We start from the raw sequence: 17930 nt of genomic DNA, 5'->3' as shown, positions 1-17930 counted from the left end.
AAGATGCTTGTCTGACACCAGCTTAAGCTGCCCACGTATAGTGAACTGGTTAGTTGGCATGAATTCTGAACAGCCACATCGATGACCATTTAGCTTCATTGAATAACTAACCGCTCTCAGGATTTTAGAGCAGATGTTGTCAGACAAGCTGTTTTTTGGAGCATGTACATCATTTAAATGACAACAGAGAAGAAATGTAACAGACACTTTAGCATATAGACAGTAGGTTCCACCCTTTGAATGTATGTGGGTAAAATACACAAAGTCTACAAAATGTAGACATGGCCTTTTAGAGCAGCAGTTCCACATAGAAGATTTATTTATTTAATTTTTCTTTTAAAGAATGTGCTAAATACTTTTTTAAGTATGTATCTTGGCTATCCTCCTCCTAATCATTATCTCCTTTTCAAAACTCGTTCCAAAGCCTCTTTGCTTGCCACATCATGTGCCTGTGGTTGCCATGGTAGTCCAGAATTCTAAATTATTAATGGCAGCCTGAAGAGAAAAAATAGTAGGAAAATGATCAATACCGACATTGTTCTTATAGCCTAAACCTTTTTTTTTACATGGGATGCGGCTTTAAATAATTCTTCAAAGACTTACACAATGTGCTCTGTAGTCTGTCTTCTGATTTGAAATTATAAATATACACAATGCGTGTATTAACCTAATTATCTGTAGTACTTATACAGTATATACATTTATTTTTACATCTATGTGAGTATGTGCATATAGATTTCTGAATCACATGAAAGAGGAATTGCCAGCGGCGTAGCCACTAGGCCCCCACACTGTGGGAAGAAGATTGCCCAATGTGACAATTCTTTTTAAGGAAAGCACTGTCCTAAAATAGATTTATTTGATAAGTATATACTTATAGTTGTTCGTTTTTGGGGGCTCCCTTCGACCTCCGTGGTGGACTTCCACAGGGAGCAGGACTGGGTGTTTGATGTGCAGCTTGCCGTTCGTTAGGCCTCAATCTGTCCAGACCTACTCATGTACATCATGGTCCAGCTATGGGAATGCTAGGGGTTCTATGGCAGGAGACCCCCACCTCTATTCCCTAAACAGGTGTGTATGGAGGGGGGTGGGACATAAAGAGGCGTTGTCCAAAAGTGGTCAAATCCCTTTTAATTGAAATACTTGAGAATCCCATTATGTAAGATTAATCTTCTTATTAAAATCTCTGAGAACAGTTTTATTTCTCTGTACAGAACATGATTACAGCATCAAACCAAAGGGCTCAGACTTTGGGCAGTCGGCGTTTTGTATACTTTACATGCACACGACTTATTGCTGCACTAAATTCATATAGCGCCTTGTTTTTTTGTTGTTGTTATTTTTTCCTTTATCATTAATTCTATTACATTAAGAAATGAGCTTTTGTCTTACCTTTTCCATCTCGGATAGATCAATAATGTGGAGGAGAGAACATTGCTACTTGGCTGACTCACTGATTGTTTTGCATCTTTAAGCGAGATTAGTCTGTACTGGTTGAGGGCTCTGCATTAGAGCAGCCTCATGGGGTGGACCTGTGTGCAGACAATCAGCTGATTACTGGCTCCAGCAGCAGATCAAAGGCCCTTCCCTGGGTTCCCTACAGCAGCCATCGCTGTCCTCACCGCCCCTGTAATCATTTACCCTCCTGCAGGTAAAGACTTCACACTGCAGAATACACACCTAGGGCACATTCTGCTGCATAGACACACATGCACCGATCCTTCTTCCCAGTAGGTGATTCATTCTCTGTGTGTGATTCTGAAAGATACACAATGGAAAATAACATTTTGTGCTTCGTGATCACTAAACCATTATGTTTGTGGCTGCTGCTTTCTGTCACTGTGACCAGGCAGTGAAACTGGTAAATTGAATTAGTCCGTAGCCATGGGGATGGAAGCTCTGCACATGTAACATGTCAGAGTGGCATTAAAACCAGCTGAAAGGGGGGGTTCATTCTGAAAGTAAACAACCTGTGTGTAGTTCTCAGCAGCTTGTGGTTGTAATTGTTGGTTACTTTTATATTAATAGTATTGTCTAGTAAGGAAGTGGTCATTTTTATTTGTCGTGTAATTGTTTGTGCTGCACGTAGTGTAAAATTGTTTTTTTGGTTTTTTTTTCAGTGCCAGAAGATCTTTCATCCGAGGAGAGGGAAGAACTGTTGAATATAAGACGCAGAAAAAAAGAGCTTATAGATGACATTGAGGTAATTGTGGAAGTTGTTGTACACTACGATTTCCCCTGTTATGTGACCAGAGGATGTGGATTCCTGAGTCATGGAAGTAGATTGGCTGATATTGTAAAACGAGAGGTCATCTAGATTCCTAATCAAAAACATATTTAAAGTTTTAGTTCTTGATGCCCCAGTAGCCACTTATTTTGTATGACCTCCCCTCTCCCTGTGTGGCTTTATGGCTAAGCTTCAGTGAGTGGGACTAGTTCTGTCCATCATATTGATGCCAGAAAAAATTACATGTAAATACCTGGCTTAGTTGGCAAAGCTTCTTATGGAAGTGGACAAACTGTCATCAACAAACCCATGCCAATCTCTGCCCATGCCTATCTCTGCCCATGCCTATCTGTCACCACAGTAAGCCACACCCTGACCCGTCATGGTCTACTTGATGCTTAATTATCTACAATGGTTACACGTTCAGATAAACGCTTTTGTTCTCATGGCGCAATAGACCATGGACATTGCGGGGACGTTTCTGTGATAGGATGCGTGGGATCTTTTTTTTTTTAATCCATCTGGGTGAATGAATTGGTTGGACCGCTCATCAGTATGACACAAGTGGGTGTGGAGTCTGCTGAGAAAGTATCCGGCAGGGAGATACCAAAATATTTGGTGTCTCTGAACAGAAAGCTTTTTCAATTATAGAATTGAGCAATTCCTCTGGGTGGACATTAATCTTCTGAAATATGAAGACAAGTTCCTGTCTGTGGCATTTTACCAATATTAAATGAACGGACACAGCTGGTTGCAGTTGAAAGAGATATATCTAGTAGTACATGTAAATTGTTTATAGAATTATGGGACATAGTGTGAAATAGGATCTGGTTCTGTATTCTGTCTTCTAGGGACATAAATACAGTTAAATGGACATGTGTTGGCACAGTCCCAACACTTTCAAAATGTATTTTTAAAATCTGTAAAGGAACATCATTTTATTACATCCTGGCTGTGCAGTGATGGTGGTGAGTACACTGGAACATGAAAGCTTCATCCGTAACTTGAAGTTTATACACCTGCTAAGGAAAGCGATCCCAAAGCAATGACTTTTCTAAGCGCCCATGTGCGACACGTGCTGTCCATCTAACTGTGGATTCAATCTCTGTTAATGTTTAGCTTTGGAGTACAAGCCTTTTTGTGTTAAACAAATTAACATGGTTCATGCTATGTAAAGCCGCAAACTCCACAGTTTACAAAAGCTCACAATAATTCACAGGTTCGATGCTATATATTCCATTTTAGGACCAAAAATTCACTTCTGAAGTTTGTCCATTAGGGTACATGGAACATTGGCTAGAGGCGCTGCAATATTGCAGGTGATATTGGGCAGCTGGCACGGTATCGGCAAATTAGAGAGCAGTCGTGCTGATTGGCAGTCACAGCATGTGTGCCCAGCATAAGAGAGACCGCATTGTAAATAAAGGAGGTCAGGGGCATGTGGATCAGAGCGATGGGTATTTGGGAGATACTGTATTCATTATATTCTAATATTATACGCCAAATGAGAGATGCCTTCATCTATACCTCTTCTATAACCTCTCAAACTGATCCCTTATTCAGCTTAAGTGAGGCTAATAAGGTGGTAGCAGATATTGCCCTTATTAAACATTTTTTCTATTTGTGTTTTGCATACTTTTGCCAAAGGTGTTATGTACTTTTGCCAAAATGAATAGCCCCTTTTAAACCTACTTTTTGCTGTCACATTGTCCTCTAGATACTGCTGTTACACTATTGCCTGAAGGTTATCCTGTTTTATTCGTGTACTCCAGTGGATCCCAAACTTTTTCAGTTTAAGGCACCCATAGGGTATCCATATTTTTTTCAAGGCACCCCTAAGCCAAAATAATTTCCAAGTTGTCCCCCACCTTGCTTACAACTGGCCCTGGCTGAGGCACCCCTGTAAGATCGCTGAGGCACCCCAGGGAGCCTAGGCTCATAGTTTGGGAACCACTGGTGTACTCTATCCACATATTATTATTATTATTATTATTATTATTATTATTATTATTATTATTATTAATATTATTATCGTTTATTTATAAGGCGCCACAAGGTTTCCGCAGCGCCGTACACAATACAAACAATGGACAGTACAGGGAATAACAGTACAATACAATAAACGAGTAGTACCAAGACTTCAGAGGCTCCAGGCAAGGCAAGTGTATGGAGGTTGGAGCAGAAGAGAAGGTAGCGAGACAGGAGGGAGGAGGTCCCTGCTCATACGAGCTTACATCCTATAGGGAGGGTAGACAGACGACAGGCACAGAGGATGTCGGAGGAGGGGAGCAAGCTCCCCTCTACTGAGGAGTGGAGTGAGGAGAGTGAACATGGAGAGAGGATTAGGTGGAAGGCTGGTAGGCAATGCGGAAGAGATGAGTTTTGAGTGCCCGTTTGAAGGAGCACAGGTTAGGGGACAAACAGATGGACCGTGGGAGGTCATTCCAGTGCAGGGGGGCAGCTCGGGAGAAGTCTTGAATTCTGGAGTGGGATGAGGTGATCAGAGTGGAGGAGAGGTGACTGTCATTGGCTGAACGCAGGGGCCGGGCGGGAGTGTGGATGGAGAGGAGATTGGAGATGTAAGGGGCAGTGGAGTGAGAGAGAGCCTTGTATGTGAGGGTAAGAAGTTTAAAAAGGATTCTGTAAGGGAAGGGGAGCCAGTGTAGGGCAAGGCAGAGAGGGGAGTAACTCATATCATCCATGTGAGTTACTGGGAGCTAGTGCTCACTTGTAAAGATCTGTGCTGTGGGTTAAATGAACATGGTCACAGCTTTGGTGATTTTTGTACCGGAAATCTGTTTACTGCCGTCGCTGATGCCAGCATTACAATGCTAACTCTTGTCTTCACACACATGCTCCTTTCATTCATCTTACACTCTGTGTTTTTAAGTTTGTGATTTGATTTTTATGCACAAACAAGATTATTTCAGGCCTGGCTTTTGAAGTGTTTTATGTTCATTCTTCAGAACAATGGTTTATATAGAATCTTAAAAGTGGTGTAATTGACCTGTGATGTTAAAGCCTCGCTAATCCCCTGAGAAGCCTCATGTGCAATAATTGTCAAAATGTTGAAGCTTCAATAACTCCCACATGTAAATGGGATCACTTTCATTTGGAGTTTATTGCATGTAACCTTCTTATTTCTTCTTTTCTGCATGCAGAGGTTGAAGTTCGAAATTGCAGAGGTCATGACTGAAATTGACAATTTAACGTCTGTAGAAGAAAGGTAGGCTTTCTCCTTAATTAGTACTTTGCTAACCTCGTGCCACTGCTCTGCCAACAGGAAAATCTCTTTCTGTACTGGGGATGAGTTGCCAAAAAGAACCTGCCCTAGCCCAGTGGACCAGGGTCATGGTAAATGTAGGTGACAATTCTACAGGGGTCAGATGGTGAATATAGGTGACCAGGTCACACAAACTGGAAGACTAGTTATACATTTGACAGGATACAGGCACAGATGTGGTGTTATGGCACTGGAACAGCCGATAGGCCACTGAGGAAATACATTAACCCTACCTTTAATATACACTGTTGATTAGTTTGTCATGTCATCCCTAAGTGCCTGTAGTGTACAACCGCCAGCCACATGGTTGTGGAATCATCATCATCATCATCATTTATTTATATAGCGCCACTAATTCCGCAGCGCTGTACAGAGAACTCACTCACATCAGTCCCTGCCCAATTGGGGCTTAAGGTCTAAATTCCCTAACACACACACACACACACAGATTAGGGTCAATTTGTTAGCAGCCAATTAACCTGCCAGTATGTTTTTGGAGTGTGGGAGGAAACCGGAGCACCCGGAGGAAACCCACGTAAACACGGGGAGAACATACAAACTGCTCACAGATAAGGCCATTGTCGGGAATTAAACTCGTGAACCGTGCTGGAATGTTGTCATTAGGAGGTGTAGTTTGAAGTGTTGCTACAACAGGTGCATCCATACAAATGGATTAATAGGCAAGTGGCCGTCTTGGATTTGTAGAACAGAAAGTCCAGCCATTGTATAATCAACAGGGTATGTTATAGGTAATATGTACAAATACATATAAGTGAACATATACTTTTTTTAAAATGTTGTTTTTTTTTACGTCTCTTTTTTTTTTTTTGTCCAAAAGAACGTCTAGGCACGGAGTAATCCTCTTCATTGACAATCTATATTTTCTGTACCTGAAGGTTGCAAAACATAAGATAAAGAAAATATTAAAGGGGTGAAGCTCTGTAACTAAACAGAAATCTTTACTACCAGAGTTGGACATATCCCAGGAGCTATGTTATAGGCAAAGTGCCTACAAGTGCTGGCGGTACTTTAATTGTGGTCGTCATTTCTAGTCTAGCACATCTTCCCTAGCTTCTTAAAAGGTCTTGAGGACTCTTAGGGGTATATTTACTAAACGGCAGGTTTGAAAAAGTGGAGATGTTGCCCATAGCAACCAATCAGATTCAGGCTTTCATTTACTTAGTGCAGTCTTCAAAATGACAGCTAGAATCTGATTGGTTGCTATTGGCAACATCTTCACTTTTTCAAACCTGCACTTTAGTAATTATACCCTTTAGATTTAATTGACTGGCTTTATTTTGTCCACCCCTGTATATTACATAGCCTTTCTTTGCTTCTTTTTTTAAACTGTCCTGCAAACTATCCATGGCAGATGCTGCAAACCTCGTGCATGCCAAGCCACTGAGATCTGAGGAATGTCTGCAATCAGTGTTTGGAAGACTGCAAGTTTCCTACACTAAGGAATAGAAGAATTTAAGAATACATATATGTAATTTTTTTAAGCAGTAATGGCTCTCAAGAGAAGCAGCCTCACCAGAGTAATGAGGCAATTAGGTCATAAATATTAGTAAACTAAAACCAAGCAACAAAAACACAATTATCATAACGCACTCAGACACATGTTCATGCCTGAGAGAGACTTTATATATATATATCCAGCACTTTTAAAGAATAATACAACATTCATTACTCCAGTAACATTCACATCGGGCAGTGCTGACCGATTCAATCAGGTGCAGACAGCTCATTTTTTTAATTTGACAAATAGAATCTTAAATTATTTGTCATTCTGCACAATCTTTTAAGCTTTTATACGGACAATGTTTCTTTTTGATTCAGTTGTATTTCCTAGTGAAATAAAGGTAGCTTATAATATTATTATTAAGCAAGCGATTGAAAAGGGACACGCAGGAAAAAAAAAAGAGTCTAAAATAAATTAAATACAATAATAAAATACCTGAAATAGGTTGTCTAGAGTTATTTCATTATGTGAGGGTATTTCACCATAATCTGCAAAGGGATAGCTTTTCATAGTGCACAGCTGACAATTATTTAGCTTTACTCTAGTAGTGCTAATATTTCCTCATCCAACTTACTTATTGTTTTCTTCATTACCACTAGCACTGTCATTGCTTCTTTTCTTGTAAAATGTACGTAGTAGCATGTGGAGGTGTCTGAGCACAGTTGCCCTTTTTTGGGCATTTCCAGATTTATGCACATTACTTGATGGTAAATTTTCATCCTCATCTGACCATCTTTTGAGCATGGTACAAGACTAAATAATATCTTCATCCTCCCTCTAAGGATGACTATAACATCACAGTACTACTGTCCCATCATGTTTGTCAACAAACTGCTGTGAATAGTCACTGATACTTAATAGTATTTTTAGATGCTCTTTGTTTTCAACCACTACTTGGAACTGACATATAATGTCCTCAAGATCCACAAAAGTGTGACTAAATAAAGAAAGCTTTGATTAAGGGGAAGCTTGAAGAGTTTGATGTATGTCTACCAAACTGCCGCTTTTTTCAAGGGAACTTTTCCTCGTGCAATATGTCTTTTTCTATAAAGTAATTGATGGTCAATACAATTACCTTGGGGTTCCTAATGTAATTTTGTGTGTGTGTGGAGTTTGTATGTTCTCCCCGTGTTTGCGTGGGTTTCTTCCGGGTGCTCCGGTTTCCTCCCACACTCCAAAAACATACTGGTAGGTTAATTGGCAGCTAACAAATTGACGTGCGTGTGTGTGTGTGTGTGTGTGTGTGTGTGTGTGTGTGTGTGTGTGTGTGTGTGTGTGTGTGTGTGTGTGTGTGTGTGTGTGTGTGTGTGTGTGTGTGTGTGTGTGTGTGTGTGAGACCTTAAGCCCCAATGGGGCAGGACTGATGTGAGTTCTCTGTACAGCGCTGCAGAATTAGTAGCACTATATAAATAGCTGCTGCTGATGACAATAAAAATAAAATCTTGACAACAAGCCGGGCCACTGAGGACACAGCTCACGTCACAATCACAAATAGTAGCAATCAGAAACATTTTCCCTTAGAATGATCCAGGATGAATAAGGACCAAAGACTCTATAAGCTCCATTTATAGACCTGTGACATTTTCTTGATGCTTGCTGATTGTTACATTTGCTTTCCATATGCTGTGACTGACCTGGTTCTCCAGGGGGGTGTAAATTCTGCAGATTGCGGGCGAAACTGAACCCATGCATTAATTTACTTACCAGTCCCTGAAAATCAGCTGCATTTCAGAGTCTGTTAAATGAATTCACCCATCTAAAAATAAAACACCCTTCTGCTTTTAAGGTTTATAAAGTGCAGCTTAAGAGATGAACCAAACCTCTTGTTTGTCGGGGGCAGCTTTTCCTGTGATCTTTTTGTCATAAAGGTCTTAGTACTTGTTTTAAAAACAACAGTTTTGTAGAACTTTTCGCATTTAGTTAAATAGCTATTTTTTTAAAGCATTCCAACGCCCAGAACGATATTTTTAGTAGGACTAAAATTATGGTTTGGGATTTATATAGCTATTACATTTTAACTATTTTTTTAACTTCCAGACTTGTGTGTTGTAAATTTGTTTATATTGATTTGTACTTTGAAAGATTTAAAATATATATGTATGTGTTTTGGTTGGGGTTCGATGAGAGAAAATAGAAGACTGACTTACCTTCCAAACTTCATTGGCCTGATTTATGCTTTGGTCTAATACCGTAAACCAATCTCCTCTTATTGCTTTTGGCCTATATGTAACAAGCCAGTCTAGTGTCTCTGCACCTCCACCATGAACTTCCCATTGTGAATAAGAAAGCAACATGTCCGCACCCACTCGTGTTAATAACTATAAATAGAATTAAATATTTATGAGGGTGTTCTATACAGAATTACTTAGGTCACTATGTCTTACAGTACTTATATTGGCCATGTACATTACTATGTGGTAACAGGGATGTTAAGTATAATCTATGCTCTAGAATTTCTTACTCCCGGTTCATGTGCAGCAGTAATTAGCTTAAAATACATGTAACAGTTTATGTGATGAGGAACAATTGGATTTCGTGTTGTATTAATATTTTACATTTCTGAAGAGTCCTGATTAGAACAGAGAGGAAACCAATTAATGTTCTATTTTAAATGCTTCTCGTGATTGTCTGCATGCAGATTGCCTACAGGCAACCATAAAGCAGCCAAGTGTAGGACAGGATATTGTGTGTGTGTAATTTTGGTAGTAAGTGCTGAGAGCATGATATTGGCGTACCTTAAATTTAATAAAAGCGCTCATTCAGCCAAACATTTGACTGGAAAATAAGTCATGGGACGTAATTAAAGGCGGAAGAACTCTTGTACACTCTTTGAAATAGCAAATCCATAAATGTTAAACTGTATTTGTAACACAGCTCTTTTGGGAGAACCAGGGCCCGATTAAGGGTTTCGGCTGCCCTAGGCTATTACAGCCGTAGCCCCCCCCTATATACACTTATTTTTAATTTTTTAAGCAAACCCCACTCCCTCAAGCAGTTAAAAACAATGGAAGTAATTCCCACGGGACCCCTGTGTTTCTGTTTACCCCCTGTGAAATTTTAGATTTTCAAATTATTTTTTTTTACTCTTAATTCTAGGTGGGTCTGCAGTCTATGGGTCAGGGTAGCCGATAGCACAAAACCACATGTATCAATCCGATTTCCTGAGACACGAATTTCAGACCGCTAGAGAAAGAAGCTGCAGTCTGTAGATTAGTGAACGGTGAACGTTCACTGGACATGAGCCCCCACCGCCAAAAATGTTATCTGTTTGGAGAAGGAGGCTGAGGGCAAAAATAGATAATTATTCTGGAGTTCTCCTTCTAATATTGTGCTGGTTTTTATATATGCATCAGTTGAGGCACTGGGACCAAATAGTGACTGTACATTTATCTGCTTTGGTCAGAGAAGAGGGGTGTGACAAGCTGTTGGGGGGGGTGGGGACTTTTCGAAAAAATCTAAAAAAAAAAAAAAGTGCTAACAATCTTTATCTCAGAAAAAAACCTGGCGCTGTGATAAACTTCACACCATGAAGGTAGGTACCACCCGCAGCTGTAAAAAGGGTGGTGTATGCCCCGAAAGGATAAATAAAATGCAAAAGTATATACAGCGCTGGGTGGAGCTCCACCTAAATGTGTCTTGATTGATATAATATCAACAAATACATAAACCACATATAATCAAAGTGAAATAAGAATACACAATTTAATAATGTTGAACACAATATAAAATAGTTACTCCAAAGTAAATATAAGAATCGCTTATGGACTAGAATGCAAATGTCTAATGGTGATACATAGCACAATGAAAGTGAATAGTGGAGGGTACTGCCTTGTCCTATAATATAGGTATATGGATATGCATGACAATCCAGTGAAGATCCTGTATAGAAACAAATAGCCAGCTGGACACTAATCAATGAAATGACGCCAATGAAAAAAATGGAGAAATGTTGTATATACTTTTGCATTTTAACTATCTGTCAGAATATATGGTTTGTATGTCACTTTTTACTATGAAGAGAGGACTTTATCCACTGTTGCTGCTGCAGCTTCTATGTCGATTAAGAACAATTAGTGTCAGACCATTAAAGGTTCCAGAGAAGCTCACAATAATCTGATAAGCGGACAGCCCATCCATTTCCTGGTTTCAGTAACCTCATTAGTTTTTATAACCATTCGTTTTGTTCAGTTACCATGTAGTGATTTATAATAATCCATCTAGAATGGGTTTATTTGTGGTGATTTTGTCATTTTGTAAACCTTTTTTTCTTTCCTTTTTTTTTTTTTTTATATAGCAAAACCACACAGAGGAATAAACAGATCGCTATGGGAAGGAAAAAATTCAACATGGATCCCAAAAAGGTAATATTTATTGCTGGTGTATGTGTGTGTTTTAATCCTTCTCCAAGTATAGAGGCTACCAAGGGTTCTGAGCCTTTTGGCCACCAGTTGGTTAAACAGATATGTTATCACAGCCTGCTGTCCCCAGACAGAAACAGACAAAACCGTGTTTATTCTGTCCGCAGGCGACGTGTGCAGAGCTCTGTGGTACCAGACAGATGAGTCTGGCTCCTGAATTTTGCCTGTCCAGTCCTGCTCCTATTGTAATTATCATTTCAGGAGCCAAGTGACTATTATGTCGGCTGAGGCGATGTGGATAAGCAAGCACGCATACTACATCACTAAACGGCTTATTTACACAGTATAAAGTTATTGTATATTCTTTATGAAATTTTAGGTGAGTGATAAAAATAGAACAGAGAGAAAGGTTTAGTCAGTTTCCAGTGCCTTAGTTTAAAAGGATTTTTCCATTTTGCAAATCCCTTTCCTCCCTAATGATAAGAATTAGGTGCTTCTAGCCAGTGGCTCTAATTAAAAACCTTAAAGGTTCCGGCTATATGTGGGAGCCGGGACCCTGTTAAGTAGAGAGAATGATGTGGTTCCAATAGAGAATGGATGTGAGTTTAGTACAGGTGGAACCCCACCCACCCCACCAACATGAGAGGGAACATCCCATCCTTTTGACTAGGGTCATGTCAACTATTGTATTAATTCTTCATACCTGGGTACATACAGATCTGCAGCAGATTAAGTGGGTGTGGCTAAAACAACCTGTAGCCAATTGAGGTATTAGAATGTTAACAGCAACTCAGTCAACTCCTCAATGTCCAGGTAGCTAACCCGAGCAACTAAACTGTAATACAAATGCAGTGTAGGGATGTGAAACAGGTATGTGAAGACTGTTGTGACAAATGCACCACTACATGAAGCATAAGACATGCATACATCTTGAAAATGGAAAACTGGTTGTTTTATAAAAGTAAAAAAAAACAAGGCGTCCATACAATTACTCTCCTGGTGACTTTTTCACAAACTCTGTAAATAAGAAAAAATATTGAAAAAGCTTTTATTTAACTTATGTGCAAAATAATAAACTCATTTGCACCCCTTGCATTGTAACATGGTTTATCCAGGAGCGAACTTACTTCTTTTTTTTTTTTTTTGCTCTCCTTAATGACTCGGTCCCTAAATGTGTACAGCTTGCACCATATTTTGAACTGCACTTATCTAACACTTGTGGCTCCTTGCGGGGAGGTGCACACATACAAGTGCAGTAAAGAAGTGGTGAACAGAGACAAATTAAGCAGTTGAGATGTCTTACTTGGATTTACATGTATCTTTGATATAATCCTTACCCAACATAAATACTGTGCCTCCAGTTTACCCTTGGTGTGGTGCATTTTTCGAGTTGATGACACATTTGATCCAGGCGCCATCCATACTCTAGATTTAAGTGTGCACTTATCTTAAGATACATGTAACTCGGAATACAAACGTAAGTGTGCAGAGGCATCGTTGTGCATCCGCAGACATAACTTTTTATGTTCAACTTTAAATTAAACCCCTTGTGTATATGTCCACACACCAGTTTTTCTGTGGGGAAAAAAATATATGATTCTTGTAAAAATCATACATAGAATAGTACATAAAATAATATAAATATACATGTAACACAAATGTACCATAAACCTCGGACACGAATGTCTAATGCTGGCTACAAATTGTCGGTACTTGTGTTCAGAAAATGACTTTGACACCTGATAATCAGTTTGCAGCAGTGGTCGAAGTGGGAATTTAGAAGAGGTGGTATGGAATTTTTTTTAACTTCAATAGTTTTTTATTTTTCACACAGATAAAAGGGATACAGAAAAAAAAAAAAAGTAGGGGGGGGAGAAGGGAAGAACAGAGGAGAGAGGGGGGGAGGAGGGGGTACATAGCGGGATATATACGGTACAGCACCACATAATTAGCGATTCTTAACATAACGGAAACACACAGGTCCTTGAAACAATAATGCAATATAAGACCAGCAAACAGGGCATAAGCTCCTATTACTACAGAGGGGGTAAGCTCCTATTGGGTATATCCTAAAGGGAAATTATGTGAGTTCAGACCCGGATTCATTCAAGGTAAACTGTGAAAGAGGAAGTGATGAATCAGTACGAGTACCGGGTGCTCCCTCTCCCTCAGTTGTGTATACATGCCAGGAAAACCACTTTATTAAGGGTGATGAGGGGGATGAAGAGTAAGGCATCCCCCACGTCTCCATCTCGAAGCTAAACTGAACCTTGGTGATCACTTTGCTTAACGTAGGCAGGACGGGAGATTTCCAATTTTGAGCCAATGCTGCCCTGGCAGCTATCAGAATATGACAAAACACATATCTAGCATGGAGAGGGAATTGAGGTGGAAAATGCTGTAATAAAGCAACTTCCGGGGTAGGATCTATTTTTTGAGAGGTGATCTTATTAGCAAACTCAAACACCTGCTCCCAGAAGGGGCGAAGAAGAGGGCAACCCCAAAATATATGCATAATATCCCCTAGTAAACCACATTGTCTCCAACAAAATTTCGTTTGAGCGGGCCACATTTTGTGAAGGCGAGCCGGCGTAATATATAATCTGTTAATTAACTTCACCATCATTTCCGAATGATTTACACATTTGGACATTTGAAAAGAATTAATAAATATTTTCTTCCATTGGCCTGTGGAGAGCGTAATGTTAAGGTCTGTTTCCCATTGAATTTGGGAACGGGACTTAGAGTCTGATGTGGTTGGGAAGAGGAGTTTATACCAAAAGGTAATACCAGCCCTATTAGATCCTTTCGTCAATCTCGTGTATATAAGGGCTGGAGCGCTAGACATTTCCAGTGGTATGGAATTTTGAAGTGAATGATCAGGGGACTGGGGGCTGCCTAGACCCCCAGAGACTTAATGGATTTTAATAGTGTAAAATTATTTCTACATGTATTTTAACACTATGTAATATAATTGAAGTCTGGAGGACACCTGACGGCCCTAGGCTGTAGGCCACAGGAGCGCCTGTCAATTACATCTCCATTTATACTATATTATATGAAGTCTCGAGTAGCTGGAATTGCCTAAAACTGTTTTGTGCCGATGAGTTGGGCGATTAAGACCACAATGATAAAATATGAACATTTACTACAATTAACTTTGAATGATAGAAATGTCCCAGCGCAGTTGAGGAACATCCTGAAACTGTTTTACCAGCATGAAGATCTACAAAAACATTTTTCAGAATGAGATTCACGCTGTCAGTGTTATGTTGTGTTATTGTTCTTTATTGTTGTTTACCAAGTAACACAACAGGTAGGGGGCAGCCCTGAGCCAGGCAGATCTCATAGCGGCTTAATGAGCCATCTTCATACAGGCTTCCATCTTTTTCTGTTTCTCTGCCACAATCCATTAAACCTGCACATCCCAGCTGATGAACTGGATCAGGACATCCCTCTAATTATATGTGTGCTTGAGTTTTCAGCGCCAGATAGGACACTGACCAGTTGGCTTTGGAGGAGTTGGACCCGTTTTTTCTCCAGTAATCTGTTAATCAATTGTTCCATCTTTTTTCCCTCTCGCTACGGTGTCTCTGAGTACCAAGGGCGGCCCATTCCGGCCGGCTAGCAGCCATCTTCAGCAATGTGACTATTAGAAGATTGAGTCAAGCTGCCTTAAAGTTTTAATCAGTTGGGGTCAGGACAGAGCTCCAAGCTACTTCCAGCGGCACTGCTCTCCCTCCCAAATCCCTGCTGCCCCTGTACCCCTAACCCCCCCCCCCCCCTTCTGTGCTACACACAATTGACGAGATCCCTCATCATTTAACTGCTACCTCAGTTTTTGTACTCCTAATCTCACATTTTCTACAAGCAAAGTGCATGCTTGTAACACATGTGTGCTGGTCAAAGGTATTGGGGAGAAATTTCAGTAAATCTATTGGATCCTTATCAGGCATGTTGGCAAATTCGGTCACAAGATGACTGAGGATCGCAGCTGTTGACCTCTGGCGCAATCCTTTCTCCATTGCAGCAACAGGCCCCGGCTCGGTCTATTTCACCACATGCACCCAAATTGAACGTTGGATCTTGTCACACAGCACTGAGGGGCAGGATTGCCAGAGATTTGCCAGATTAAATTGTGCTACAGTGATCAGTGATAACATTTGATTTGTTGCTTTGGGGGTTAGTACTGATTTTGCGCTAATTTCAATATGTTAATATAGTTCATCTGCCCCTTACATACAGTGGGGGTAGCCATTTTGTGGGCTGAACTAATCTTTATTAATTTTGGTTCAGCCCTCAAAATGGCTGCCGCCACTGTGTATGAGTGATCTGCATGTTAAATATGTCTGTCATTTTATGTTTTTGATTGCTGAATGAAGGGATACTATTACAGTACACAGAATTTACAAGTAGATGTCAATGTTTAGTAAAACAAAAATCAAGATAAATGTTTCTGTGTAAGAGAAAGTGATTTATTTTTTAGTCCGGCAATTCATCTCTCATTTGTCTCTCAGTAGTTATGGATGTTCTATTACTTACTCTGCTGAGTCAGAAAAATATGTTTGTCAGCAGCTAGTAAGGAGCGAAGCACCCGCCAGTCAGCTTGCACAAGTTTTCTCATCACAGTGACAGCAAATTGAGGGGGTCAGGCCACAGTATTGTGTAGAAACAGTCATTTTATGTCCTCTGCGATAGCTTTTATCCAGACATAATGCATTGTGTCCCTTTTACATTGAAGTATTCACCTATGGGTGACAGTATTAAGAGAGCTGCTTGGAGTTGTCTGTACATTTGAAGATTAATCCCCAGTTGCAGGATAAAGTCTGTAATAAAACCCTTATCTTTTAGAATTTGTCACAGTATTGGGGACAATCTTGCTTGTAGCAAATGTAAAGAATCGTACGTGAACATTGCACTTATTTTTATAAGGATTTTTGTTATGCAGTTATAACATGTCTAATTTTAATGTTCTTTTTTCTATCCTTTTGGAACATTAAATATTAGCTTACACGTCCTCATTTATAGGATAAAGAAAATGAGTGTATATAGAATTACACATTGTGCCTTGTAAAAGTGTGCTGTGAAATGATTGCTTCTGTACAATCGCTCGCCCCTGCTCCATATGGTGCCCATTACACTCCTGTAAGCTGAACGTGAGTGCGGTGTTACTTTGTGATTGGTGGTCTACGGTGCACTGCTAATAACACTGAGGGTTCACGCTGTGTTTTCTTCCACAGGGCATCCAGTTCCTCCTAGAGAACGACTTGCTGCAGAATACTCCAGAGGATATAGCACAGTTCTTATACAAAGGAGAAGGTCTGAACAAAACGGTCATTGGTGATTACCTGGGAGAAAGGTAACTTTATAACCTGTTTATTAAGAAACAGTTATAAAATACATGTGCACTATACATGAATAAATAATGATAGGAGTTCAGTTTATCATCCTAATCATCATTTGTTTATTTATTTATATAGCGCCATTAATTCTGCAGCACTGTACAGAGCATGCACCCACATCAGTCCCTGCCCCATTGGAACTTACAGTCTAAATTCTCTAACACACACAGATTATGGTCAATTTGATAGCAGCCAATTGACCTACTAGTATGTTTTTGGAGTGTGGGAGGAAACCGGAGCACCCGGAGGAAACCCACGCAAACACGGGGCGAACATACAAACTCCACACCGATATGGCCATGGTCGGGAATCGAACTTATGACCCCAGTGCTGTAAGCCAGAAGTGCTAACTACTTGGCTATCTTAGGCTTATTTAGTTTGTGCAAACCTGATGCAAAAGTAGAACTTAGTCCATGAAGATTTCTTAGTCTTTTTAGTAGAGATGGGCGGGTCCGGTTCTCCGAGAACCGAACCCACCCGAACTTTGGGTATCCGAGTACCGAGCTGAGCAGCTCGGTACTCTCCCGCCCATTCCGAATCCAAATCGAGGCCGAACGTCATTGTGACGTCGTCGGATCTCGGGACTCGGTTCTCGCGATACTTCAACTTTATAAATACACGCCTCCACAGCAATCCATCGCCATTTGACAGAGGGAGAGAGCAGGGTGTAGTCATAGGCTAATTAGAGCAGGGACAGAGAATACCATATTGTTCTTGCAATTGCTCTAACCAAAATCGCTAGTGCAGAGAGGAGGATAGAGGTTTATTATTTTTTCTTCATATTTGGCACTCCCCAGCGCTTTTGGGGTGTCCCCCATAATTGTGCATTAATATTTCTGGCTGTCAAAAGTCATATCTGTCAGCAGTATCTACTAAATAATTTGTAGCACACCTCAGTGTTTTTGGGGTGTCCTCCCTAATTGTGCATTAATATTTCTGGCTGTCAAAAGTCATATCTGTCAGCAGTATCTACTCAATAATTTTTAGCACTCCTCAGTGTTTTTGGGGTGTCCTCCCTAATTGTGCATTAATATTTCTGGCTGTCAAAAGTCATATCTGTCAGCAGTATCTACTCAATAATTTGTAGCACTCCTCAGTGTTTTTGGGGTGTCCTCCCTAATTGTGCATTAATATTTCT

At 40.2% G+C, this 17930-nt stretch overlaps 1 protein-coding gene across 1 annotated transcript in view; it reads left to right on the top strand.

Moving 5' to 3' along the window:
• Nucleotides 1-17930, top strand: part of CYTH3 (cytohesin 3) — a 98656-nt gene that overhangs the window by 37272 nt on the left and 43454 nt on the right. The window contains exons 2-5 of the mRNA XM_075179679.1: nucleotides 2121-2203; nucleotides 5389-5453; nucleotides 11327-11393; nucleotides 16631-16749. Of these exons, the coding sequence (XP_075035780.1) occupies nucleotides 2121-2203; nucleotides 5389-5453; nucleotides 11327-11393; nucleotides 16631-16749 (334 nt within the window). The remainder of the gene's footprint in view (nucleotides 1-2120; nucleotides 2204-5388; nucleotides 5454-11326; nucleotides 11394-16630; nucleotides 16750-17930) is intronic.

Source organism: Mixophyes fleayi, chromosome 7 (assembly GCF_038048845.1).
Source record: "Mixophyes fleayi isolate aMixFle1 chromosome 7, aMixFle1.hap1, whole genome shotgun sequence".
Taxonomy (NCBI): domain Eukaryota; kingdom Metazoa; phylum Chordata; class Amphibia; order Anura; family Limnodynastidae; genus Mixophyes; species Mixophyes fleayi.
This window is presented reverse-complemented; position numbering and strand designations above follow the sequence as displayed.